The sequence below is a fragment of the Camelus bactrianus genome, chromosome 5, assembly GCF_048773025.1.
Source record: "Camelus bactrianus isolate YW-2024 breed Bactrian camel chromosome 5, ASM4877302v1, whole genome shotgun sequence".
Classification (NCBI taxonomy): domain Eukaryota; kingdom Metazoa; phylum Chordata; class Mammalia; order Artiodactyla; family Camelidae; genus Camelus; species Camelus bactrianus.
The window spans coordinates 18454284-18482064 of NC_133543.1; the positions used below are offsets into that span (position 1 = coordinate 18454284).

A 27781-nucleotide genomic window follows, 5' to 3' on the forward strand; every position below is an offset into this window, starting at 1 on the left:
ATTGGGTATTTACTGAGTCCCTATAGGGGTGAACAAAACAGACAAAAGTTCCTGCATTTATGGAGCTCACATCCAAATGAGAATGAATGTTCAGGCTTAAAGGTACAATTCCTATTTTCCATACAACCTAGTGCCAACGACACGTGGCCTCTTCATTTGCTGGCGAGCAGCTCCAGTGCCTGATCTGAATGATGGAAGGGCTGGTCACGACTAATTCTGACCACAGGTGAGCCTCAGCTTCTGGATCGCATTTCAGTCCCCCTGTCCCCTGCACCCTCCCCTGGTTCTGAGTTGAGACTCCACTGTCCCGGTGTGTGGGGGTTGGGGGGCAGGGGGAGGGCATGGACTCAATGAAATGCTGTGTGCGGTGAGTGGGCACATCCTGGGTAGAGGGGGTGGGAGGAATGAGGGAGTGATCGCAGCCAGAGTACAGGATGGTGCCAGATAGCGCTTTGAGCTTTATTAGCGAGCCCACCCAGTGGCTGCTCAGCCAGCTCTTGGGAGCCCCTCAGAGAGCACAGTGTCTTGCCTGTGGACACCTTGCGAGCAGAGCTGTGAACGGGCTGCGGGGTCAGCTGCAGTCCACACCCGCGTCTTCATTGTGGTTGCAGTTGTGGGAGCCCCAATTGTTCTTGTTGCAGTTCCACAGGGTCGATTCTGACCCTCGACATGCAACATCGTCCAGCCAGATGGTCCCAGAGCCTAGATACAGGGAAAGCAAGAGGAGAGAGGAGCATGGGGTTAGGGGCCACGCAGCGTGGCCCGTCTGTCCTCAGGGGCTTCCACAGGGAGGGGGACCACCGATCTCTCCCGCACCCACCCAGGGCCACGGTGCTGACGGCTGGTCTGCTCCCACAATGACTCTGCCTCCCTTCTGCTTTCCATCCTTTGACAAAAGCCTCATCCAAACATTTCAGATGTAATCCAAGGTGGATTTGAAATCTCCTCTGAGGGATCTCCCTCTGTTCATCTCTTCCTCAAACCCCTTTGAAACTGGGCCAGTCCCCTGCTCTTAAGCATTCACACTTTCCTCAACCCCCCTTCCTTCTGATATATTGATTTAAATCAAGAGCTCAGAGGGATCACTGCATTATTTGCTTCCGGTGATTTACATGACTGTGTGACAATTGATATAGGCTTAATTTTTGTAAGGAAAATGTGTATTTTAAAGGAGTCTGATAAGCCAACTGCACTCAGATTAAAAAGCAGGTATGCACTTTGGCTGGGCTCGGGGGACAGGAGGTAAGGTCAGAGAGCATTCTGGGGTGGGAGCAGGAGAAACTGGCCAGGTCAGCTCTGTGCCCGAACAACTGGTCTCACTCAGCCTGGGGACTTAACTCCTTTGTGGAAAGTCTGAACCTTTTGCTGCCAGGCAGAGCTGAGTCTCCAGCAGCCCAGGACATCTTTTCAGAACTGATTTTAGGAAGTCCCTGCTCTGACTCCTTTTCTCTTCCATTCGCACTTTCTTCTTCAAGATGATCACAGAGTGAGCTGCCCAGGTCCCCAGAGAGCTGGAATGAACACTGTGTTTCCCTGCCCTGCAGCTTTTCTCTATTCGCCCAGCTCCAGCTCCTCAGCCAGCCTTCAGAGAGCATCCTTCATAAACACCTTAGGACGCGTGGCCTTCTGGCTTCGAGGCTGGATGGACAGTGACCCAACTAAGCCTTCGCTGTCCCTTCAGGGAAGAGAGTCGCCTTTCTCCTGGATGTAAACTGGGGGCCTTGAACTGATGAACTTTTCAGTGGCTTGAACCAATCCTTATCTTTTAACCCAAACACGCTGAGTCACTTGCAGCCCAAGGGTGCCAGCAGCCTACCAGGCGAGGGGGCCCGCGTCAGCACCTCCAGGAAGGAGGCTCTTGATTGAGGGGCACTGATTCACTTACCGGCTGCCACACCAGAAATGGCTCTTCCGGAGGAGTAACCCAACATGCGGCAGAAGACCGTGGCATCTGGGTTGTCCCAGCCATCATCACAGATTGTCCCCCAGGCACCATTATAGAAAATTTCAGCCCGGCCTCGGTTGCTGGAGCCGATAATCCTGACAGACATCAGGGACTCGCCTGGGAGACAGAACACCCGTGGGAATGGTGAGGGAAGCAACCTAGGGCTTCACGTGGATGCAGACTCTGCCTTTTCATTTTGGAAAGTTCCAGGGTTAGGGGAAAGAAACGGGGACGGCACCCGCATGACCTGTGCAACTGGGTCTGCAGCACGAAGCCGTGGGAGCAGTTGCCTCTACAGCTGGCAAATCCAGCTTTGCATTGTAGAGAGAAGAGAAAGAAAAGTTGAGAAGAAAAGGAGGTGAAGAAAGAAGGGAAGAAGGAAGAGAGGCAGGATGGAAGGAAGGAAAACCTGCCCAGTGGCTCTCTGCCAGGGGCAGGCTTATTCCTGAGGCAGGCTTATTCCCGGACAAGCCCATCAGCTTTTCCCCCAAATGAGGCATCTGAGAACCAAGGCCCCTCTCCCTGACCACAGGCAGTTCTCCAGTACAGAATAGCCTCTAAAACACACAGGAAAGAGGGCAGAAAGGGCAGTTACCTTTTTGACCTTTTTGTCCCTTTTCTCCTTGCAGCCCAGAAGACCCTGTTATGAGGAGGAAAACCACACAATTTGATGGAAACCCAGCCAGGACCCCCTCACCCTCCTTGGCCAGCAGTGGGGAGGAGGGGCGGGGGGTCTGATTCTCCCCCTCCAGCTTTGCTGGTCACCTGGCATCATGGGGACTGGTTGTGCCAGGAGTCCCGATGGCTGAGCAAGAAGCCATGGGCCTGAGTCACAGCAGGAAGGATTGGAGTGAGATTCAAGAGGGACATTTTAAGAGACAGAGTGGGGAAGCCTCTGCTACGGTCAGTCACAGAGGCTGCGGGGTATCGGGGACCTGGCTGGTCGTGGCGCCAGTGCAGGGTCACCTGCCTGCTTCTCTGAGTGCCCAGCTGTGCCTCATTCACCTCTGCAGGCTCGGTGCCAAGGGCGGACCCAGCCCGGGGCTAGTCCACAGAGCCGCTAAACCTCTACCCTTCTGGTTCTGGACGCTCCCAACCCCTTGCCACAGGCCTCTCTTCAAGCCCTCACGTCAGAAACCAAGCCCTTACCTTTCGCTCCGGGCTGTCCCTTCTGGCCAGCTGGTCCGGGTTCACCCCTGAGGCCTACCAGGCCCGGGCTCCCCTTCTCTCCCTTCGCGCCCACGAGGCCTGGAGAGGAGCGAGACCCCCTTGGTCAGACGCTCTGCTTTCCAAGGCAGCCAAGGGCCTTGGCGTTTGATGAACGAGTTGTCCCTGACTACCAGGTTCCCCCCCACCCCCCGACCTCCCCCATGTCTGCGGGCTGTCTGGCTGCTCAGCCTGGGTTGGGGGCGGGGTGCTGCCCTGATGCCCCGCCTCCCAGGGTGGGAACACGCAGGTGAACAGGGCCAACAGAATTCCAGAGGTGGCCGGTCCTCCTCGGACGACGTCGCGTCTCCCATTCTGGGAGAATTTGCTAGGAAGTTTCTAGGCCTTAATTTCTCCTTCAGTAAGTTAGAATAGGAATAGCTGGCTCTGGAGGAAGAAAGACTGCTCAGGAAATACGTCCCAGGAGTCTTGCTTGCTTGGCGCTCATCAGGGTAGGGCGGGCAAAGAAGACTAGGAATTCTGTGTCAAGCGCGCAGGAGCCAACCACAGGCAAGGGCGGGGCCGAGGAGGACGGTAGAGTCCATGGGGAAGAGTAGCGGGAGGAGCAGGCTGAGAGGGTTGGTGGCCTTGGGGGGGGGGGGGTCAAAGGGAAGAGGGAGATGGACCAGAGCCACCAACCTGGGACCCAGAGAGGGTCACCCTGCTCCATTGCGGCTGCACTGCCTAAAGACACCACCAGGGGGCAGCTTTCCTGAACTTCTTTACCCGCTCAGCCCGCTCCCCTGTCTACTCCGCTCCCCAGGTTTCACCGGAGGAACCTGGATGCTCAGCCACAGCCTGGCGTTGGGCTGGGCCACTCTAGGGGAAGGTCACTACGGTTAAAAAGACCACTCTTGGAGCTCCAGACCTTCCAGTCATCGTGGTGAGAAATTAAAATAAAGCCGGCCCTTTACCTGGAACTCCCGAGTCTCCTTTTGTTCCCTTCTGTCCTTGAAGTCCTAAGATCAAAATACAAAAAAAAGGGGAGAAGATAATAAAACTTAGATATTAGACACTTTTAATCTTGGACAACCTCTACCTTTTGTCTGATTAATGCAGGCGGAAAGGTACATTGGTTCTCCAGGATTGTTTAAAGCCTCTTCAGCAGAGCATAAAAGGAGACAGACTGCAGATAAATGGGGACGCGTGTTGGGGTGAAATGGAAATGTATTGGATGAAAGTCTACGTTAGACAGACAGACAAACCCCGGACTCACTGGCTCGCCTTCCTTGTCCAGGAATAACCTGACTTGGTGTCTAAGTCCAATCCTTTTCCTCCCTGTTGCATTTTATTGGAAAAGAATTGAGAGAGGTTTTGAAAATAAAGTTATTTTTATTTCTAATGGACTGTAGAGGGGACTCAGTGGCCACCAGGAGCTTTGAGGGCCCTCACCCACAGTAGATATTCCATGGCGTTTATTGGTTTATTTCCTTGTGGCCCCCAGTATAGCAAAAGATTCTTGTGGCTAAAGGGTCTTCAGTCCAGAAAATGGAAACAGAAGCACTGCAATCATTGGTGTGTGGAAGTTCCTTCTCTTCCTTCCTTCCTTGCTCCCTTTATTCACTAGTTTACATGGAAGGCCCACTGCTCCCAGCACCATGCTGGGTCACTGTGGGATAGCATTTGACTGGTTTAGCAACATCATGGTCTCTCAAATTTAGGTGCCAGTGTTGCTTTTATTTTAGAGAAAGAAGACTCTCCAAGACAAGAAATTGGGGAAGTGAAAGCACATTATTGACTGTCAAGCAACAGTGGCTGGAGGGTAAGGGCAGGAATGCGCTCACCACCATGCTGTTGTCTGGTGTCCTCCCCTGGCGCCAGCCCAGCCTTAACCAGAGACCCACCCATTTCATGACCACCAGAAACCACAAGGAACTCAGTTACTCTCATTGCCAATTGCCTGGGGGAAGTTCCTGCCTTCCCCCTTCAATTCCTGACTTTTCTGAGCACCTACTGCTTGCTGGTCAGTGCAGGGCGGGTGAGGGAGCCCAGCTGGCCTCTTCAGGATCCTTTCTTGGGGTAACAAGCAAGGAAGTCCTGCTCCCGGCAGCTGTTCAGATGGCCCACCGGGCGCTGCCTAGGGAGGAGGGGCAGAGGGCCGAGGAGCTGCTGCTGCGGGCCTGGGCACCGAGGGAGACAGGAAGCCCTGGAAAGATCTGAGAGGGCAACTAGCTCTGCCTCTCATTTTGGGGATGAGGAGAGGATTGAGGCTCGGAAAGCTTTTTCTAAAAGCTGGAGGGACCTTCAATGTCAGACCTTGGCAGGCAGGGCCCAGCTCATCCCCGGGCCATCAGTGTATACTTTGGTCTCTCTCGGAGACCCTCACCCCTTTGATACCCCAGAGAAACTTGATCAAGCCTGTGAACCCTGCTAGGATGTCAGATGTCGCCCACCATGCAGCCTTCTCTGGCCTCACCCATGGACCACGGACTCCCTCCCCAGGCAGCACGGTGGCTGGGGTCACATAGCCTGGGCTTGCGTCTGCCTCTGTGACCTTGAGCCTCTCCCTGAGCCTCTCCTTTCTCCTCCAAGTCTCCTGGCTGCCTCTGGAGGTGGTTGTGAGACTGAAATGAAGTCATCTGTGTCACGTACTGAGCCTTGTGTCTGGCAGGTGCTTGCTAATGGGTACACGGGGACCTTGCTTGCATGTGTCTGTCTGCGCTCTGTGGGGTGGGGTGAGGAGGAGTGCTTGGGACACTGGCGCTGGAGCCCCTGCATGAGCTCTGGGCAAGCCCCGCCCCACCCAAATATTTGCTGTTGACCTGAGGTCGCCCAGCAGAGGTGGCAATTCAGAAGTGGCATCTGAATTGCAGGTGTCAAGATTAGGGAGGAGGATCCACATTCAGAAACACGTCTTTGGTTGTTAAATTGAAAATAACGGTCCATATCTAGATTCTTGATCCTCTCTGTCACATCGTAGAGGGCGCCATATTGCACAAATCGCTGTCTTAAGAATCTGTCTCCAGAAGCAAGTTTCAGGGACCTTAGGCATGGTGACGTCCCCTTATTGCCCCCCTCCCAAAGAAGTGTCCCTCTTCAGCTGTCCTCAAAGCACCAAATAACAAACAGGAACTTATCCAGAGAGGAACCCTAAGGAAGCCCCTATTCACTAGGTCCTTGGTCCCAGTGGCCGGACCTTCTCCACTTCATTTCTTACACCCTTCCTCCAGCCGCTCACCTCCTGCTGCTGCCTGCACGTGGCTGGCACCATGCCAGGGGCTCTACATACATCTCCAGCTTCCCTGCAAGGTCATGCCATTTCCTTCGTTACAAAGAAGAAAGTCCACACTCAGAGACCCTAGGTGATTTATCCCAGGTCACACAGGAAGTTTGTGGTGAAGTTGGGGTGGGACCCAGGGTTGGCCTCCCACTGGGCACTGTGGTTGCCTGTGTTCCACCAGAATGCCAGCTCACTCCTTCCTGAAGTGTCAGTTGGTCTGTCCATCTGGTTCCAGAGACACTCTCAGCCAGCCTTCGCCCATCCCCTACTCTTAAAAATCAGTAATTAAACTAGAGTGAACGTCAGAATCTCCTGCACAGGGTTTGTTAAAAAACAACTTCCCAAGAGATGCTGATTCAGTGCATCAGGGAGGGGATCTGCATTTTTAACAAGTTCCCAGGTGCTGCTGCTGCTGCTGGACTGGGGGCCATGGTTTGAGTGCCCTAAACACATCTCACTCAGTTGTCAGGGACCAGCTCAGAGCCCGCCTTCTCCAAAAAGCCTTCCTGTCTCTGAGGAACTCCTGGCTCCTGCCCCATCTGAGCTCTTCCAGAACACATTGGCCCTTGATAAGATGCCTTCTGAGATGTCTTTGACAGGTGTTGGTTTTGTCTTCAAAACTCCCCTCTTCAAGGGGAGGAAACTGGAATTAGGTTTTGTGCAACTTGTCTCCAGGCCTCACTGGACTCTGAGATGGCTGTGCGTTAATCCAGGGACTAGTAATTAATTCACTATAAATCAAGGCAGCATCCTTGATCAGATCAGGGAAAATGAGAAATACCTGAAGACTATGATCTAGACGTGCATGTTGTAAATCTGCACTGGAAGGAAACGAGTGCTGGGTTTGTCCTCTTAACCACAAGCAAACCGGGATTCCCTGGGTATCACAGACTGATCAAGCTGCAAGGGCCCAAAATATTTATTTGCAAGGTGCTTATTTAGAGAAATAATTTTTCTTCCAAGAAAATAGTTTAGTTAGAAAGCAAATGCCTTCCTTTTCAGCTGGTGTTCTGCCTAAAATCTTAGAATGCCCTTGTTTGGAGGGAAAATTGCCTGTTTCAAACCCAGAGTACTGGCAAGTTGGCAGGGACCTGGATATGACTCTAGACCTCTCCTCACACAGGAGGAAACTGAGGCCCCGGGAGGTCAAGTACTGACAATCCACCATCGCCTAGCTAGTTGGCAGCAAGTCCAAGTTGATGCTCGGGTTCCCTGACTCTAATTTATCGTGGAAATTTCCAGGATACTAGGAGACTTCCTTAAAGACCATCCTGACTTACAGACTAAATGCAGCAAATTTAGGATTAATTTAATAACTAACAAACTGAGCTGTGTGGCAAGAAGTAAGATGAAAAGCTGGGACCCAAAATTGGGATGCATGTGGACTTCTGCAGATGTCTCTACAAAACTTAGAGGAGATGAGGAAAACTCTAAGTGGCAATTTAATAATATGAGTTGGTAGAATTGAATAAACTCTTGGGCTAACTCAGTACTTAAGACATGGGAATGGAATTACCTGAGAAATTATGTTCAAGATATAGGCTTGATTGCTATTACGGATTATTCATTGTTGCTTATCTGTAAAGTAAAAAGCCTTAACATACAGATGAGAAATTAGATTTCAAGTTATTTGCACTTTGGCTTTGCCTCAAGAGAAAAAGAAAAGGACAGAAAATTCTGATTCTTGTTCTATTTTAGACATAAAGGCTGTTAAGATGCAGAATTTCTGATCAGACTGGTGTCTTGGGGCTTAAATGTTTTGGCTGCCTCTAACATCATTTCGTGAGGTAGGAATGGTGGCAAGAGAAATGCCAAGTTGAAGCGAGCCCTTCCTCACTTTCAAACAAGCTTTACTTTTCAAAAAGGCTAAGGGATTTAGATGTAAAATTAGTTTTGTATTTTTGCAGATATTCTTTTTTCAAAATCAAATGATTTTGCAGTCATTTGAAAGATCAAAGGTTAGAAAAAAACCCAAGTGTTGAGGGTTTGATAAACCCTGTTTTGTGAATAGTGAAGGGAACTTCCACCATTAGAGAAAGTTCCGCTGGGTGATAATGCTTTACTTAAATAAACTATACAGTCTATCTTCCCAAAAGAATGGAAGGAGTCTCCTCTTCACCGTCTTTAATCAGAGATGGTTCTTCTTTCTCGAGGGGTGTGAACAAGGGGAAGCATTCCCCCAGAATGGGGTGGAGTGTGGCTCCTGAGTGTTCACGACTGCAGGAAGATTTGGTGACTCAGTCGGGGTTTAGTCTACGGCAGGGGAGGGAGGTGCTGGCAATTCTGATTTCTCGAGTCCTACACTCTATGTTATTCTATACAACGAAACTTAGAAAAACGCAATTTTGGAATCAGACTTTGAGATTAACTCCTGGATTCAGTGTATATTAATTATGAGACTCTAGGGGAAGCTTTGACCCCCTGGGAGCCTTCGCTTCCTTAGCTGTAAGGTAGGGGTGATGAAACTCAGGCATGCGGGGCAATGAACTAAGACCATGGGAGTCAGGTCCCAAGCCCAGTGCCTGGCCTAGAGGCCTCATTAATAATAAAAAGACGTCTTACTTTTTTGGTAATTTATGCACAATAACAAGATCCAGCTATTTACCTGGGTTAAGCTAATGCACAGTAGTTTCTCTGTTTTCACCCCATGCAGACAGACAGTCTCTTTCGAGATTCATGATTTTATTCACAAAATGGGAAATGCATCAGCTTGAAAAACTGGCTTGATATGATCAAAACTGGAATGAACACCATAATATCTCTAGTTTGGGGAATACCAAAATCCTGACATGGAAAATTAACTTCCATAATGAGAAGATCTGCCTTTCACTTACCACCCACCCTTCCTTCTCCCACTTCGGAAATCCGACCTCTCCAAAAGTTCATTAGCCTATGACTTCGGGATGATAAACAGCCCTGGCTATGACCAGCCAGATTAGGGTCCTATGGAAATGCCCTCCTGAGATGTCCGCATGGACCATCTGCTACTTGATCAAGACAAGCCTTTGGATTTGAGTGGGAAATCTATGCACCTTGAAATAAGTTGTGATCATCACATGCCCCAGATTGAAAAATATAATTCACCACGTTTACTTGGGCAGCCAGAATTAAGGAATAACCCTTAGAGTTTGCCTGATTGATGGAGATTCCCATCCAAGTGCTCAACAGATATGCAGAGACTCGAGAATGGACTTCAAATGATTCCCAGACTGTGGACCAAAGGGCTCTGTGCTTAAATGGGGGTGGGGTCTTGGGCAGACAACGAAGAGCCATAACAGGGCCTGAGAGCTTCGTGCTTCCTTCTAAGAGTGGGAGAAGCTGCTGCAGCTTCTGCTCTGACCCTTCCTGGACTAGGATGGAGGGAGGTGTCACCCATCAGAGTGCCCTGATAGGGGTGGGGACACTCAGGCTGCCTGGGGAGGAAAGAAGCATGATAGAGTATCATGGATGCTGCCCCAAGCTCTGGACCAGCCAGGCCTGGATTCCAACCTTGGTTGCATCTCTTACTGCAAAGTAATGCTAACCAGAGTGCTTATCCCATTGGGTTGTCATGAAAATGCTCATTGGCGGGAGCTGCTCTTATGCAAACCCTCCCAAGATGCAGATTGCAGTTAAGATTCCCCACCCTCAGACAGTGGGAGACACGGGCAAGGGGCTTGAGGAGTGGGCACAGTGCCCGTTGTGGGTAAAATCATGTTTTATCCCCAATACCCTTGCTTAGTCAAGAGTCATTAATCTGGCAATGGTGGGGGGTGAGGCAGAAGGACTCCCAGTTTGTAACTGAGGGAGAAAAGCATCACCTGCATGAAGCCAAGAAGAAAACTCAGGGGCAAGACAGCCTTAGGCCTTGGAGCCAGAGACCCTAACATCTGGGCTCAGGGAAGATGGAAGTGTAAGGTGGGAAAGAGGCAGCCAGCCAGTCAGGGCCACCTGAACACCACATCAAGATGGAGCCTTTCCGGAAAGCAAGGCCTTGCTGGTGGCCTTCAGGTGGCATCTATATGGCATCAGGCATTGGAGCCCCTGCCTGCACTGACCCACCACCAGTGAAAAGGAAATCAGCTTCGAGACTGGATGGATTGGAAGGACAGTGGGTGTAGGAGCTGTGCCGTGTCTCCTGATAACCTTCAGGGAAATCCCTAAAGGTCAAAGTCCCAGAGTCCAAGGCTCAGGAAGTGGCCCTGCCCACCTCTCTTCCCAGAGGTCCTGATCCTGAGCCTCCACCACGTCCCAAACCTGGACTCCAGGGACATCAACCCACAGAGCCCTCCCTCACTCCTTTGTGACTTCACCTGCTCTGTTCCCTCTCTCCCAGATTTGCCTTTCCCTCTCCACACGGCCAAGCTGTACTCATCCTCCAAGACCCAGATCTAGCTCTTCCATCACTCCTGCACTGGTCTACCTTTTTCCTACCCCCACCAGGGGCCACTGTGAACTTGAAGCATTTAACGGAGTTAATTCACATTTGTTTAAGGAATTGATCAATTGATCAGTCCATCGGTTGACCGCTTGATCAATGAAAACTGAGAGGTTTGGTCTGGTATGGCTCTGGGGTGAAGACATCTGGGTTGTCCAACTCAAGCACGATCTCCTGCTCTGGCAACCACGGGGGCTGCAGCAGAGCGTCCACAGACATCCTCGGAAGACGCACAGCCTGTGCTCACAGCCCTGCGCCGGCCACAACACTTCCTAGCCTGCACTTGGCTTGCTAAATGACATGCGGTGGTTTTCCATGCAAAACCCACAGCAGGGAGGGCCTGACACTGTCTGGTAGTGGTCTGTCTGCCTGTCTCCGGCACCGACCTACACGTCTGAGGGCAGGAACCAGGTCTTGTGTGTCATGGGGCCCAGCCCCCAAAACAGCGGCCCAGACTTTCTATCCCTTTGCAGGTGCCCAGACTTCCTTAGTGACAAAATCAGCACAGAGGTTTCTAAAGTAGACCACGTTGGTATGATGGTTTCTAACCTAGACTAAATTGATGTGATCGTTTATTACCTTGACTAAGTTTGCATGATGGTTTATAGACTAGTCTCTGTGAGTTCACGACTGTGGGTCTATGGGTCACTCCTCTCAGCCTGAGCCCCCCTGGGAAAATGTGCAAGAAGGAATTTCTTGACACTGGCTGCCCAAATTCAGAGCCCTGACCCGTGGGGCCCCACTGTGGGTCAGCGGGAGAGAGTGGAAACTATACACACAGCTGCTGGGCAGACCAGGAGACAGTGTGGGCCAGGTGCCCCGCTCTTCTCCTTGACAATGGAGGCTCGGTCATGGCATTCAAGGTCTCTCAGGGACTCTTGGCAAAGAAAGAACAGCCCCAGGGCCTTGGATTCTAAGGGTCTTGGCAGTCAAAAGTGCCCCTCTTAATCAACATACCTCAGAGGTCAGAGCACAGGGGACCCTCTGCTTCCTTCTGGTGGGCCCGCTGGGACATGGTCCTCCTCCCTGCCGACACCCAGCAGCTCCACTCGCCCACCCATCCACAGCCTCTGTTACCTGTCTCCCCCTTGCTTCCTTTCATGCCTTCGGCTCCTGGGCTCCCGGGCCTTCCTGGTGGTCCTGGACAACAGATGCCGTGGAGAGTGTAAGGGCTGGGTGGGGCGGATCTTCAGACATCACTCCCCACACCCACCATACGACCGAGCACCTCACCTATTGGTCCAGTGGGGCCAGCGCTGCCAGGCTCACCCTTGGCTCCCGGGGATCCCGCCGCTCCAGGTGGTCCTAAAAGTTAAGTGATGGATGAAAGGCTGGGGGTGGTTGGCAGGGGGCCTGGCTGCCTATTCCCTCAACAAACACACCTCTGTCTTCAGCAGTGACACATGCATCCCCTAACAACTTACATGTTCCCTGAACAGCTTAAAACATCTCTCTTTAGAAGCCTTAATACCGGCCCTCTTAGTGGGAAGAAAATTAGTCTCAGCAATTTGTTAATTGTTTCCATTCACTGCTGCAGAGTTTGGGGCTTATGGACTTAACTAGGAACTCTAGGTGTGAGTGTCCTGTTTCACGGGACACTATAAATGGAAATTTCAATTAGGCCTGCCCTCCACATGCTGCTCTGTTCCTCTTCGGAGGGGCCGGGTTTATTTTAAGAAACCCCAGAGGCTCTGGATTAATACTACAATGAAATGGAAGACAGAGTCGGGTCTTGAACTTGACTTTGCCCAGGGACAGTGGCACCTGCAATGATGTCAGATTCTCAAAATTCTTACCTTGATTTCCTTTGATTCCAGGAATTCCAGCCACACCTAAATACAGAAGGACTTTTAAGGACTTTTTGCCTCCAGCTCAGCCCACCGGACTAAAGGGGAACATCCACAGGTCAACAGAACTAACTGTGCAGACTTTTACCTGGGAAGCCTGGCCTCCCGGAGTCACCTTTCTCCCCCTGGGCTCCGGGGGGTCCCATGACCCCCATGTCTCCTTTCATGCCTGGATCTCCCTTTCTTCCTGAAAAACCAAGGAGTTGTGGTCAGACATGGGAGGAAGGCGAACCCGGCTTCTAAGTCCAATTCTGTCACTTCCTGTCCCGCCCAAATTCCAAACTCAGATTCCCCGAGACCCAGCGTGGTGCCCAGAAGTGGAAGATATGATGGCTGTCCTCAAGGAGCACACCCCTTTGCCCAGAGACAAAAGTTAGACTCCTGAAAAATGGATGACCTGGTCTGCCGATGGGCAGCGGAAGGTCCCAGAAGCCGGGTTCTCAGGGCCCTGGTCAGTGCCCTGGTCCCCTCGGGAGGGACCATAGCCCACAGCTCAGGCTCCACCAGTACTGGACAACTATTTAAGTGTCTGCATTTGCAATTAATTTTTCAAGCTTCCTGAACTGAAATCTGAATATTCCAGAAAGCACATCCCAAATGCTGTGAACAGAAGTTTTGAGGCGCTGATGGAGAGAAAGCATAGCAGCACTGTCCCCCAGGGTTCAGCCACGGGCTTCCCTGGTGCCCAAGTTTTCAAATTTTCCACTTGTCATCAGCATTCCAGGCTTGTCCCAGCCTGTCCCCTCCTTGGTCCTCTGTCGCTCCCTCCTCCTTTCTGCCACTGCTCCGTGAATATCAATTGAAGGAGGCTCCTTGCAGGGCAGGCTCGGCCACCCCTTCCCAAACTTCCCAGCCGCCCCACGCAGAGCCCACTCATTGGTACCCACTGACTTAAGAAGCCGATGTGTTTCCACCATCAGCAGAGTCCCATCCCAAGCAACTCCCTCAGGTGCTGGCTTATTGGGATGGACTCTGATTAAAAGGCTCCGTTCCATTATTTTCATGATTTCAGAGCTGGAGAGGACACAGAAGGATGCCAGAAGCCCCTCTAGTCAATTAGGAAAGTAGACAATATGGTCTGGAGTGGAGGGAAAGAAGCAAGTGTCACGCAGAACTCTCTGGATCTGAGATTTGAGTGACATTAGGCTCAAGGTTTGGGAATAAGATTCTTGGAGGTGGCTTGGAGACTTGAAGAATTGTTATTCCTTGACCAAAGACAAAACAGCCGTAAAGAACTTGCTTACGGCTGAGGTCTCTTACAACAGCCTCAGGTGCAAACAGCAAAGTTCTTGGTCATTCAGAACATCCACTTGTGCCAAATGGCACTTCTTAGACAAGACTAGGAACTTTTTCCCCGGGAGAATTTGTAAGTGTCCTGTTGCTCTGGGCCAGCCAGAGCCATCACGCTATTGTGTGTCTTAATGAGGCTCCTTGAGACTGGCCTGGGCCTGCGTCTGTATTGTTATGACTTCCATGTCTCCATCAGAGGGGACGGCCTTGGGCAGCAGAGCAGTCCCCGCGAAAGCACGCCTCTAGAGGCAGCACCTGCTCTCAAGGAATCACAGCTGTGTCTGACTTCAGACCTTTCCCATCACAGCTAAAGGCGGAGTGAGGGAAATAGATGTGTCCCCTGGAAATTCACCACTGTGACATTACCCATCTGCTGGAACAAAGGGCAGAAAACCTCAGTACCACTAGGGGGGGGGCGGGTCTCACTTGGTCCGCTAGCCCTGTCCGCTGGCAGTGGATTGGACAAGCAGTGGGTAAGAGAGATCTTGTGATCTTGGAAAAGGAAATTTGGGAAGAGGAGGGGTAGGTTGGAGTCCTGATTTCTGAAGACGTGAAACTGAAGCATCTCCCCTCACTGGCCCCAGAATTTCACCCAGAGGGTGACTCTGCTCTGCTCTGGCTCCAAAAGCTAAGTGCAAGTGTGACTGAGTTTGTGCCTGGGGTGGTGAGTGCATGTGAGTGCATGTGTGCACGGGAGTGTCTGCGCATGTGTGAGCACGTGCACGAATGTGATCATGTGTGTGTGACTGTACTGCATAAATGTACCTGCGCACGTGTGTGTGTGAGCACGTGGGAGCGTGAGTGACTTTGTGTGTCCCTCTTTGCACCATAAACTCTCCTCCTATTTTTTGCCCATCCTCCAGCCAAAAACCTTCTCTGAAAAACCCTCCTGGAGACTTAGAACACTAGACTCTAGGGGGGTCCCTTCTATTAAATTGCTTCCAAAAATTAGTTCCTCCAAAAAAAGTCCCCCCTCCTAACAAGTTCCCCTCCTGTAGTGGGCAGTGTTCTCTTTCTGTCTCAGTGGCCTAGAGAGAGGCTGTTGGCTTGTTTATTTACCCCTTCTGTGCAAATCTTTTCATCCTGCTCTTTCTCTAGCAATGTTTGTCTTTGCATCTTTACAACTCAGCAGCCTCAACCCCTCTGGGGAGTGGAGGCTGGAGAGTCTTAAGTGGAGAACAGACTGTAATAGTGATGCATCTCCCCCTCCCCCTCTGGGGGGTGCAGCTGAGCACCCACATTTTCTGAGCAAGCCATGCCATGGCCATTTGTAAGGTAGCTGGGCAGCATAAGGCTACAGCCTAAAAGAGAGAGACCATCATGGGCTTTGAATCATTATCTTTAACTCCCCAGTAACCCTCTAGAGCACTCTCACTCCCATTTTGCAGACCGAGAAACTAAGGCTCAGAAAGGTCACAGAGTCAGTCCATGGTGGAGGCAGATATGTCAGACTCTGGAGTCTGGACCAATGAACTTGACTTTCCCCAGTGATGCTTCACAGGCTTGTCCTCTGAGCACCAAGCAGGAGACTGAAGTGTCCACACCCCTCCAGCCGCACCTAGGTGTCCTGCCCGGGATGCAGGTACTTCCTAGCATCCCCAGCCCATCTAGGGTCTCACTCCAGGTAGCTCCCCTCACACACAGACCCCACTGAGCGTTCAGGCTCCTGCGGGTGTGTGTCTGCAGCTCTCTGCACCTGCTCCGAGATAGCCTGCTGTGTAAACCAGTGCGCACGCCCAGCCCCTGCTCACCTGCCTCTCCCTTGATGCCTGGTGGGCCTCGGGGTCCTGAGAGTCCTGGAAAGGAACTCAGAACGTAGCCTGGACAAGGAGGAGAAAAAGAATTACGGGGTCTGTCGACAGAGGCCAGTTTCTCTGGCTTGCTGTCTGCCAGTGACCCTGGCAGGCAGGGGAGGGCGGGTACACCCTGGGCCCCTCCGGACCTGGAAGACCTGAGGAATAGGCACAGAGACGCCAGTGTGCCAACTGACAAGGTGGGGTGACAGTGCCATCATTCACTCAACAAAGTGTCCCTGGGCACGAAGGACCCCCCAAAACTGTGTGGAAAGAAGAAAATAAAAGCAGAGCTCCTTCCTACAAGAAGCTCACGGCCCAGGAGGCAAAACGCAACCATATAGATGACGCCTTCCGAGGGCGGCTGAGTCGGGTGGGCCTGGGCCAAGGAACAGCACTTCCCTTTTAGCTGGGCGCCCCGGGTGTGTCATTTCATTGTTTGGAACGTCAGCTTCCTCGTCGGTGAAGTGGGGGTCATGTACCAGTTACGCAGGGCTGTCCTGAGGTGGCCACGTGGAGACCACCATGGAAAACACACCCAGGCTCTGATAAGTGGCACCAATGGCTGCTGCCTATGTGTCAGATCACTCCCTTCCCCAAGGACTTGGGGGGCAGGACAAGGCTCTTTGCTCATCCTGTCTTTGTCCACTCTGGCTGTGGTCACAACACACCATAGACTGGGGGCCTGAAACGGCAGACATTCACGTCTCATGGTTCTGGAGGCTGGGAGCCCAAGATCAGTGGCCTGCACGGTGAGGTTCTGGGGAAGGCCCTCTGCTGTGCTGCAGACTGCCGCTTTCTCACTGGGTCCTCATGCGGTGGAAGGAGCCAGGCAGCTCCCTGGGGTCTCATCTCTAAGGGCAGGTCCACTGGCCTCCCCCCTCCAAGGTCCACATGTTGTCTGGACTGGCTTGGTGCCCACTGTTACCCTCACCTCCCATGGGCCAGCATTGGTTGGCTGCGTGGGAGTGGTCCTGGGAACCGCCCTGGGCTCTCCGTCTTACCTGCCCTCCTGCACCTTCTGGATCGGTCTGAGGGCTTTGTGACTCAGACCTGGCCTTCGGCCAGTTGCTCTAGACCCTGGCTTTTGGAGGTCACCCTCACTTGGACAGGGTTCTTGGTTCCTAGGTTCCAGCCTGCACCGTCTCCCAGAGACCTGTCTGCAGCCCCCAAGGGGGCCTGTAACTTCATGCCCACCCCATATGGCCTTTACTCCCCTCTCTGTCTTCGCCCCCAGGGTCTCATACCAGGCCAGGGTCTGGGAAGTCCCCGTCCTTGCCAGAGAAAGGGATTAAGGCCCCAAGACCCCCTTGCCCATGCACAAGCAGCGCCCCCCTTTCCCTTCCTCTCTGAGGAGTCCCAGGCCAGGGCGGAAGGGCCAACCTGGGTTCTGAGTAAAGTTGTCCACCCATCGCTGTAGGTGCTCCTGCCTGCTGTAGACCTGGATGAACTGGGCCTGCAGGACTTGCAGCTTCGTTGCACCCCTGACCGGAGATGGGCCAGGCATCAACTGGAGGAAAGAGGAAGATGGGCTCTCCTCCACAAGCAGCGTTTCATTGTCATAGTAACTCTCCAGGTGCCGGAGCCGCTCCTGCAGATTCAGAACTGGACACCCAACCCCCACAGCATCCTTTTAGGGATGTCACTAAAGCCCTGACATTCTGTGTCACTTGTGCATAACTCTGTAGGTCCTGAATAGGGAAACACACATTTCATGCATTGTGAGGAACTGACATGAGCACAGAACTTTGTATCTTGTGTGTGGGCACTCCACCCTCAGACATGACATTGCATGCCATAGAACATATCTGCTCAGCCTGGAGATGTACCCACTGCGTCCATGATCAACCTTCATGCAGTTAAGGGCTTTGTGCCTGCTCTGGGGTGAATGCATGTCCACTAATCTGCTGGTCTGGCCTCATGACGTGTGACCTCAATATGTATGTGATGTGTTGATGACAACAGAGTACGCAGCATTCTTGAGTGAGCTTATGGTCTGTTGATGGAGTTGTTTCATGGCCAAACCATTTGGACTGGGAGAACTTTGAAAGTAAAATCATGTTCGAATGAAACACTCTGATCAGCAACGGTCCTTCCCACTCAGAGGCTGGGAATCTTTGATGTGAGAAGCACGTGGCAGACCCGTGTGAAATCACTGCATCGTTCACTGCTTCAGACGTGCACTGCAGCCTCACACGTGCAGTCTCTCTCTCTCTCAAACACACACACACACACAACACATACTCTGCTCTCTGCTTCCCGCCCCCGCCCCGCTCCGCTGTGGCTGTCCAGGGGCTGAGAACTCTCTTTCAGCAGGTGGGCAATGGTGACCCCAGGGCTCTCCTCTGAACCTAAGCCATGTGAGGTGGGGCCACACTGTCATCCCAAGGGGGACCAGAGAGGACCCAAATGTCTTACCTTTCATTATCACCAGCCCAATGCCTGCGGTGAGCAGAATCAGATAGATGACCACCGGGACCATGCAGTTCATCCCACCTCTCTTCTTGGCACGTGGATCTGAAACAACCCAGACAGAAGGTGGCTGCTGCAGAGGATGGAGAACAGGGGCCCAGCCTGTGCCCCTTTCCCCTCATAAGACCTCCAAAAAGGCCACCACCTCCAAATCTTCTGCGTGATCCACCTTCTGGCCACAAGGCAAGAAATGCCATTGTCAGTCCCTCACGTGTGTGGCTGGGCAAAAAACACCCATGCTCATATCTTTAGCTGGAAAAGTTTCATCTTCAACCCAAGTATCACGGCAGCCTGGCCCACGGTCCAAGCCCCAGCACCGCGCCTGGCCATGGTGGGCACTCAGTCAATGTTCATCAGGTGAATCAACGAATTCACTTATTTCAATTTCAAAACTCTGGGAGAAGGAGGATGGTTCCTATTTTATAACCAATGAGTGAGGTTTGGAAAAGTAAAAAACAAAACAAAACAAAACAAAACCTGTTAGGTTATAAGACAAGATCTGGAAATCTTGTCCAGGCCTTTGTTTTTTTGTTTTTTCTCCAGATTTTTAAATTATAAAAGTAAAACATGCTTCATATAATTTATCAAACAATGTGGAGAGCATTGCAAGGATTTATACTTTTGTAATTAACCCCCTGAGCTTCTAACCTGCTGACGTGAACTCTGTTAGCGTTCTGGGGCGTGGCCTTCCTCTCAGAAACTTACAAACCCATACACTCCTAGACAGACTTGTTTTCTCTCCCTTTAATTTTATACTAATGATATCATTTTGCAACTGCACATCAATTATAGCACCTTGCTTTCTGCGATGAATGATTTTTTTCATGGACGTCCCTCTAGTTTTCTTGATACAGAGGGATTTGACTGTTTCCTTTAATAGATGCTTGATATTCATTAAAGACACTTGGCTATGCTCAGTCTAGTGCAAGTTATCTTCCCATGTACCCCTGGAATCCAGGCCCACATAGCAATGTGAGTGAGCTCTCCTACATGCAGCCTGGTCGAGTTGCTCCCTTGCCTTCAGCCCTTCAGCTCACTGCCCTCAAGACAGCTCCCTGGCTGTCACCTTGAGCCCTGCTGCCGGCCAGCTCTCCTACAGCCACGCCTCCACACCACACCTCCGCGTGGACACTGACAATGGTCAGGCCAGGCCACTGTGGTTGCACTCTTCTGACTTCCGGCAGTGTGTGTCCTCTGCATATCCAATCCCACATCCTTCTTTCTGTGTGACAAATTCTTTGTTGTTGTTGTTGTTGCTATTTGCCTATTTTATATATAGTAGTTAGTATCTGCAAATCTCGAACTCTCAAATTATCCCTTGCCACCTCTTTACCCCTTGGCAACCATAAGTTTGTTTTCTATGTCTGTGAGTCTGTTTCTGTTTTGTAAATACGTTCATTTGTGTCTTTTTTTTTTAGATTCCATGTATAAGTGAGAGCATACGATATTTTTCTTTCTCTTTCTGGCTTATTTCACTTAGAATGATGATCTTCAGGTCCATCCATGTTGCTGCAAGAGGCATTAATTTATTCGTTTTATGGCTGAGTAGTATTCCATTGTAAATATATACCACAACTTTTTATAAATTGAAGTACAGTCAGTTACAATGTGCCAATTGCTGTTGTACAGCACAATGTCCCAGCCATGCTTATACATATGTATTTGTTTTCATATTCTTTTTCATTAAAGGTTATTACAAGATATTAAATACAGTTTCTTGTGCTATACAGAAGAAACTTTTTTTAAAATCTGTTTTTATATTTAGTGGCTAACATTTGCAAATCTCAAATTCCCAAATTTAGCTCTTCCCACCCCCTTTCCCCCAGTAACCATAAGATTGTTTACTATGTCTGTGAGTCTGTTTCTTTTTGGTAGATGAGTTCATTAGTGTCCTCTTTTTTTTTAGATTCCACATGAGTGACATCATATGGTATTTTTCTCTTTCTGGCTTGCTTCACTTAGAATGACAAGCTCCAGGTCCATCCATGTTGCTGCAAGTGGCATTATTTTATTCTTTTTTATGGCTAAGTAGTATTCCATTGTATAAATATACCACAGCTTCTTTATCTAGTCATCTGTTAATGAACATTTAGATTGTTTCCATGTCTTAGCTATTGTAAATAGTGCTGCTATGAACATTGGGGTGCATATTTCTTTTTGAATTAGGATTCCCTCTGTATATATGCCAGGAGTGGGATTGCTGGATCATATGGTAAGTCTTTTTTTAGTTTTTTGAGGAATCTCCATACTGTTTTCCATAATGATGCACCAAATTGCATTCCTACCAACAGTGTAGGAAGGTAGGTTCCCTTTCCTCTACACCCTCTCCAGCCAGCCTTTATCATTTATGAACGTTTTAATGATGGTCATTCTGAGTGGTGTGACTAATTCTTACTCATCCTTTGGGAGCACAGTGGAGCTTCCTTACTCCAAGAGAGATACTCTGGCTCCCCTGGGCTGAGTGGGACTTCACTCTGCTTCCTGACATTACTCTGTATCTTAATCCACTGTGACCACTGAGCAACCTGAACTATGTCTATGTCTCAGAACCTCCTCCAAATGGCCTGGAAGTTTCTTAGAAAGATGATGGAAGTGTGCTAGAAAGATGATAACTGGATAGATGACCAGATGAGCGAGTGGCTGCCAAGGTTTGTGTGCTGAACATGCACAGAGTTGAACAGTGCCCATTTAGAGTTCTGAGAGAGCACTGAGAATGCAACTTTGGATCTCAGGTATCCACACAATCATCATGGTGAGGATGGGCAACACACAAGGGAAGCCTCTCATTTAACAGAAGATGGTGGATGTTGTGAATACAGTCTTCTAGACAGCAATAAACATGATGAAATATAACATGTGATGGGAATAGGAAGATAAACACTGCTTCAGAGACACAGGCATTACAGAAGTCAGAGGTGGAGGTGAGGACCAGCAGGGAAGATACAGATATTTTCAAACTAGATGGTAGGACCATGGGGTAAGCATCTGACTAAGGATAATGAGAGGGAAAACACACACGGTATTATGATGGGAGAGGTTTGTTATGTCCACTCAGGCCCAGAAGGCATTTTAATTCAGAGCTATCACCTGGCATAGAGGCAAGGTGTTTTAGAAACTGGGAACTTCAAATCTGTGGGCTTTGTCTAACTCACTCCATACAAGGAAGATCTGATAAATTCTTTACCCTCAATGCTGATCATTTCATCTCTTAGTGGGTAGAAAAAGTTACAGAGGAAGTAAAATCTACTCAGAATTGGGTTTGACCAATGAGGAAGGGAGAAGAGAATAAAAAAAGAAAAAGCCTCATGTGAGCAAGAATGAGCTTCCTTGGAGTAAACTCTGGTGCATCTGGGTGAAGATCTTAGGGAAGTAGGTTTTAGAAATTTGACAGCTCTAGTATCTGACTCACAGTGAAAATATGGCTCCAGATGGAATTTAAAAGGCAATTCCAAGAAGGAGCTCAATGAAGAAAAAAGGATGCACACTAACTCCAGAGTTTCCAGGCTTGGCATCTCCCAACCCCTCACCCAGTGGCAGAAGGTAGCTTGGTAGGTACACTTCTTTCCTGCTGTAATGTTAGTGGAGATCAAACGAGAGCCCCTCTCCTCCACCCCTAGCACTGGGCTGTTGGTGAGCAGGGCAGTGGTCTTTGCCCAGTGAGTTTGATGTCTCTCTCCCCTTACCTAGCAGCACTGGGCAACGTAGAGGGGTACCTTCTGCCCCTGTAGGCAGCAGCAGCAGGGAGCAAGAAAGAACACCAATAGCACCAGGTGAATGAAGCAGGGCAGAGTAACATAGTCAGGACTCTGAAAATTAAATTTTTACTGGAAACATAGCCCACAAAATGGGCCAGAATCTATGTAATAAACCTAAACAGCTTATGTAAGAAACCTGAACCTAAACCTATCATTGAGCTAATAGCAATGTTGTAATTATTCAATAAGGATTTTAAAGCAGCCAAAACCAAAATGCTTTAGTGAGTAATTACAAATAAAACATTTCTTAATCTCACAAAACTATAAGATATGTAAAAGAACCAAATGGAAGTTGTATTACTCCAAAACACCCCTAAAATTTTAAAACCTCACTACATTGGCTCAGTAGTGTAATAAATATGACAAAGGGAAGAATCAGTGAATTAAATAATAATAGAAATTACCCAATCTGAAAAACAGAAAATGAACAACACCATCAACAACAAACTGAACCTCAGAGACCTGTGGATCAATAAAAAAAACACATAATACTCATATTACTGAAGTCCTAGAAAGAGTGTGAAGCTGAAAAAAATATTCAAAGAAGTAATGATAGCTGAAAATTTCTCAGATTTGCTGGAAGACATAAACCTACAGATTCAAGAAGGAGATATGTGTAAAACATGGTAAATTCAAAGAAATTCATACCAAGATACATCACACATGAATAAAAACCTGAAAAGTTTAGAGAAAAAGAAGATTAAAAATCTTAAGAAAAAGAAAAACTCTTGAAAGCATCCAGACAGAAATGACACACTACCTATAAACTAATACGAGTTCAAATGACAGACAATTTCTCATTTGAAACCATGAAGATCAAGCAGAAGTAGCACAATGTTTTTTGTTTGCTGAACGAAATATACTTCATCAGAAATATATATCTGATGAAAACATCTTTCAACAATGAATGGGAAATGGAGATTCTCAGATGAAGGAAAACTAATAGAAGTTATTGCTAGTAAACTTACCTTTAAAAAGTGCCTAAAGGAAGTTCTTCCAACAGAATGAAAATGATAGAAGGCTTGGCACTTGAAAAGGGAAGGAAGAACAGAAAAAAAGGAAAGAAGAATGGGTAACATGTAGTGATTAGACCATCCTTCTTACAATTTTTAAAACTCACATTTGCCAGTTGAAACAAAAATTACAATACTATCTGATGTGGTACTCAGTGTACACAGAGGAAGTACCTCAGACAATTCATTTTAAAAGTGAAGAGGATAAAAGGATGTAAATGGAAATAAGATTTCTACACTTGATTCAAAGTGGTAAAGTGTTGATACCAGTGGACTGTAAGTTTTTATGTATGCTATGCCCAGAGCAACCACTAAATAAACTATTCAAAGAGATACACCTCTAAAACCTATAAATAAATAAAAATGGAATTCTAAAAAAGTGTCCAAGTAAACCATATTAAGGAAAGAAAAGAGAAACAGATGAATAAGAAACAGAGGAAACAAAGAGAAAATACAAAATAAGATGGCAGTTTTAAGCCTAACATGCCTATAATTACTTTAATCTAAATAGTCTAAATATACCAAATAGAGGGCAGACATTGGGCAAGTGGATGAAAAAGCATGACCCAAGTATCAGCTACCTGTAAGAAACCAAACAGTAGAACTTCTATTCTCATGAAGCAAAATTGATGAAACTAAAAGGAAAAATGGACAAATCCCAATTATAATTGGGGACATTAACACCCCATTCTCAGCAATTGATAAAAAAGTCAGCAAAGGCATAGAAGAGCTATAGAAGAACTGAACAACATCATCAACCAATAGGATCTAACTCCATGTAACAACAGCAGAATACACATTCTTTTCATGCACACATGGAATAGTCACTAACATCATACCCTGGGTCATAAAACAAACCTCAAAAAAATGTAGAAGAAATTAAAATTTACAGAGTATAGTCTCTGACAATAACGAAATCAACATAGAAATCAAATCAAAAATAGAAGTCAACAGCAGATAGACAATAGAAAAATCTCCAAACACTTGGAAAAATTTTTTAAACTTCTAAATAATGCATGGGTCATAAATTCTCAAAGAAAAATTTTTGAAACAGAACTGAATGAAAATGAAAATACAACATATCAAATCATGGGATACAACTAAAGCAGCACTAGAAGGGAAATTTATAGCACCAAATCCTTACATTACAAACGAGAAAAAGTTTCAAATCAGTAAGCTAAGTTCTGACCTCAAGAAACTAGAAAAGAAGAGCAAAATAAACCCTAAACAATAGAAGAAAAGAAAATAATAAAGATCAAAGTAGAAATCAATGAGATTTAAAATAAGATTACAGAAGAGAAAATTGAAAGCAAAAATCTGTTTTTTTGACTAAAATCAAGAAAATTGATAAAGCTCTAGCAAGACTGACAAAGATGAAAAGAAAGAAGACACAAATCTCCAATATCAAAAATGATCTCTATCTACACACACAAATGAGTAAACTAAAGAAATCTAAACAAGCTCTGTGGGTTGCACCAATGTCAGTTTCCCAGTTGTCATATTGTGCTATAGCTACACAGGATGTTATCTCTGGGGAAAAATGGGCGAAGGTCACGGAGACCTCGCTGTACATTTTTTGCAGCTTTCTGTGAATTTACAATTATTTCACAATAAAGTTAAAAAGAAGACACCTCTGGGTAAAGCCAGGTTTTAAAAAAAATGCTGAGAAATAATGACATGACAAAAAATAAAGTCAGAACAATGCATGGAATGAAAGTAGTCATATCAGCAAGGCTGACCTTGAATGGACTCCAGGGTTAAGGTTTGTTAACAGAATATTTAAAATTAACTTTAAAATAGGAAAAAGGGACAGCTATGTTCAAAGCTGGGGCCAATGTCTAATGTTAATTAAAACAAAGAACAACAAAAAGCCCTATAACTTTTCTATTTATATTTCTTGGGGTCTTCTCTGTCAAGTAGGATGCTCTTCAGACTGAAATTGGTGGGAAGAAATATCATGAAGAAAGATGTGAAACTTCAAATAGTTGAGGGCTTTGGACGAGAGGGCTAGACAGATTACATTCTACAGACTGGCAAGAGCTTGCCAACGTGGGAACAGAATTTGAGAAACCAGACACATCAGGAGAGCGACAGGAAAACCTGAGCCAGACAAATGCTCATATTTTCAAGAAGGTGGAAAGGATCACATCCCAGAAAGTTATTGCCAACAGGGACAAACGTGAAGTCCCTCATTCAAGCTCAAATTTTCCATTGTTGAAGGGGAGAGGGGCTGATACTGGTTCAGGAGGAAAGACCTGGGATTTCGTCGGACCTTCAAGCATCAAGAGCCAGCAGTATGTGGAGGCTCTTTAGAAAACTAAAGCAATCTTCAGCCAACAGATATCTAGGTAGGTAGGTAGATAGGTAGATAGACAGACAGATAAACAAGCCTGGAGCCATTTAGTGCTGAAGCAAGTAGGTTTTTTTCATCTCAGTAAGCCCCAAGGGAGGGGGCCCCTGTGTTCCAGAGCCTCCCAGTGATTACTGTCCGTAATGGCACTCATCTAGAAAGGTCCGTATGTTCCATGATCTTTGTAAGAGGAGACAGGAAGTTGTGAATGCATTTAGGAAAATGTTCCATCCAAACTGGAGCGATTTGGTTCGGGATTAGATTTTTAGTTAGTGGCCTCTATAACCCAAGTCAGAAATCTGGGATTCACCCTTGACTCTTGCATCATCCTCACTTGCCTTGTCCACCTCCCCCCCATTATAGTCCTACTGATTTGCCATCTAATATTTCTCCAGAGTGTTCTCTCTTTTCCTTCCACATACCCACTGCCTCTCATCCTCTCTGCCAACCTCCTCTCTGTCGTCTGGGTTACACTTGAGAGTGAATAATTGCAAAGGCAAATCACTACCTCTCAGCCCAACATCAACCTTTTCAAAGCTCCCCATTGCCCTCAGGATAAAGTCCAATTAATTGGTCCTAGTCTCAATCCCCACTGAGTTTCTTCACCTGATTTTGCCCCAACAATATGGAGCTATTTGTATTTTTCCTGACTATTCCTTGTGAATGTATCATAACCATGTGGTCCCCTACCTTAGCCCCAGTCACCATCTCCTTTCTCTAACTCATCCTCCTTATCCTTTAAGCTTTAGAAGAGGTCTCAACTCTGCCCTCCAGGGCCCCACACCAGGTTAGATCTGTCCATAAGGTCCTGTGCAAATCTCACTCACAGCCAGTGATAAATTGTATAGAAGTAGTCAAGTGATGGATAAGCTCACTCTGTCATCGCCTGCTGCCATGGCAACAGGACTGTGGGCTCCCTGAGGCCAGAAGTCATGCTTGTTCTTGTCTGTTTCCTCGATGCTGAGTGCAGTGGCCAGGAGGTAGTAGGTGCCAAATATGTTTGATCACTTGACTTACCTGACTTTGCTTGAACCTTTACAGTACCTTAAAAAGTCATATCTCCAGAATGCTGCCTTCCCCAAAGTTCTGAATCACCAACAGTTATTAAAGTCATTTACACTCCTGCCTTCTTCGTTATCCCACTATAAATTCCTAAAGGCAGAGCACCAGACTCCTCATCTTTGTAACCGCATAAATTCCAGCCAGTGATCTGTACAGACACTGAATGAGACAGTCAGGCCAAGGGACAGAGCTGCAATTATCCCTGCACATACAACTTCCAGAAAAGACTGGGAGGGGGAATGACTGATTGACTTACAAGACAATTCCAAGAGGATATTCTGAGATGAGAAATCAGAAAGCCCCTCTAAAAGCACTCGCCTATGACTTTAAATGCCACAAATTCTAGAAGATTTAAAACAATGCATCACCTGACTAAATAAATAAAACAACAGAGTTGACTGAAGTTTTAAAATCTGAGTTGAATCTAAGACAAACTAATTATGAAGCTGTAACATATCCTAGCCCACACCATATGCACTCTCAAAGCAACATATGGGTTCTAACAGAAGTCACCTGAAAGAATGGAATTGCAATTTTAACGGAATTGCATTAAATACATGTGATACCTGCCTTCAGTTTCATGGAACTTTTTCATCTCCTTTGTTTTGCATTGTCCTCTCATCACACAATTCATCACACACACAACCTATGTGTCGGAAAGAGACACTAAGCAAAAGGAGGGGAGTCTAATAAGCATTAACATTAATCAAAGGGAAAGTATTTACATGCAATTTAAGGGAATTGTAAAGCTAAAAAAACCCAACTGAATGCTAAAGACACAGCATCTATTACCAGTATTCCACAAATTTCTGATGGAAACATTCTAGGGATGTATTGTTGACAGTCTACGCCACAAACCTAGACTTTCTATTGGCTGGTTATTCTGATGTCGCCAAGAGAAAGACCACAACGCCAGGCAATGTCATTACTGGGGAGTAGTACTTTACCATTAATTTCAAAGGTCTCCCTTGTAGAGAACATGGTTTGGTTGAGAGCCGCTCTTGCTCCGTTGCTGGCCAGGAGCTCTTCCTGCTTGAGAACTTCCTCATTTTCCATTGCTATGCTTTATAGATGGCCAAAGTTCTGGAGCCAGCAGAAATGCTCCCCTCAAGAGGAACTACTTGGGGAAAGATTGTTCCCTTTTAAACAATGCTGCTGCTGCTTGTAGAGCACATATATTTCCCTTGGCTCTGATGCCTGAATTTGCAAAATGTTTCCTGATGTGATCAGGATTAAGCAGTTCTCAAAACTGGGCTATTCACTCTTGGAGCTCCTGCTTCCTGCAGCTGCTTGCTAAGGGGTGGGCTTTGGGGCACAAGTCACAGGACTTTGAAACCACCCGTTGCCCCGAGGCCCCTAAGAACAGAGAGCTGATGACTCCAGGAAGGATGTTTCTCCCCCTTTCCTGTGC

The 27781-nt window shown here is 47.8% G+C and overlaps 1 protein-coding gene across 1 annotated transcript; it reads right to left on the reverse strand.

The window, feature by feature from the left end:
* Positions 1-435: 435 nt before the first annotated feature.
* Positions 436-27589, reverse strand: MARCO (macrophage receptor with collagenous structure). Its single transcript, XM_010954609.3, has 13 exons — positions 27318-27589; positions 18137-18235; positions 17102-17323; positions 15677-15745; positions 12724-12822; positions 12585-12620; positions 12022-12093; positions 11866-11928; positions 4066-4110; positions 3095-3193; positions 2541-2585; positions 1886-2062; positions 436-702 (listed from the first exon to the last, which is right to left on the reverse strand). The coding sequence occupies exons 1-13, from the start codon at positions 27424-27426 to the stop codon at positions 572-574; spliced, it is 1266 nt and encodes a 421-aa protein (XP_010952911.2). The 5' UTR covers positions 27427-27589; the 3' UTR covers positions 436-571.
* Positions 27590-27781: the final 192 nt, after the last annotated feature.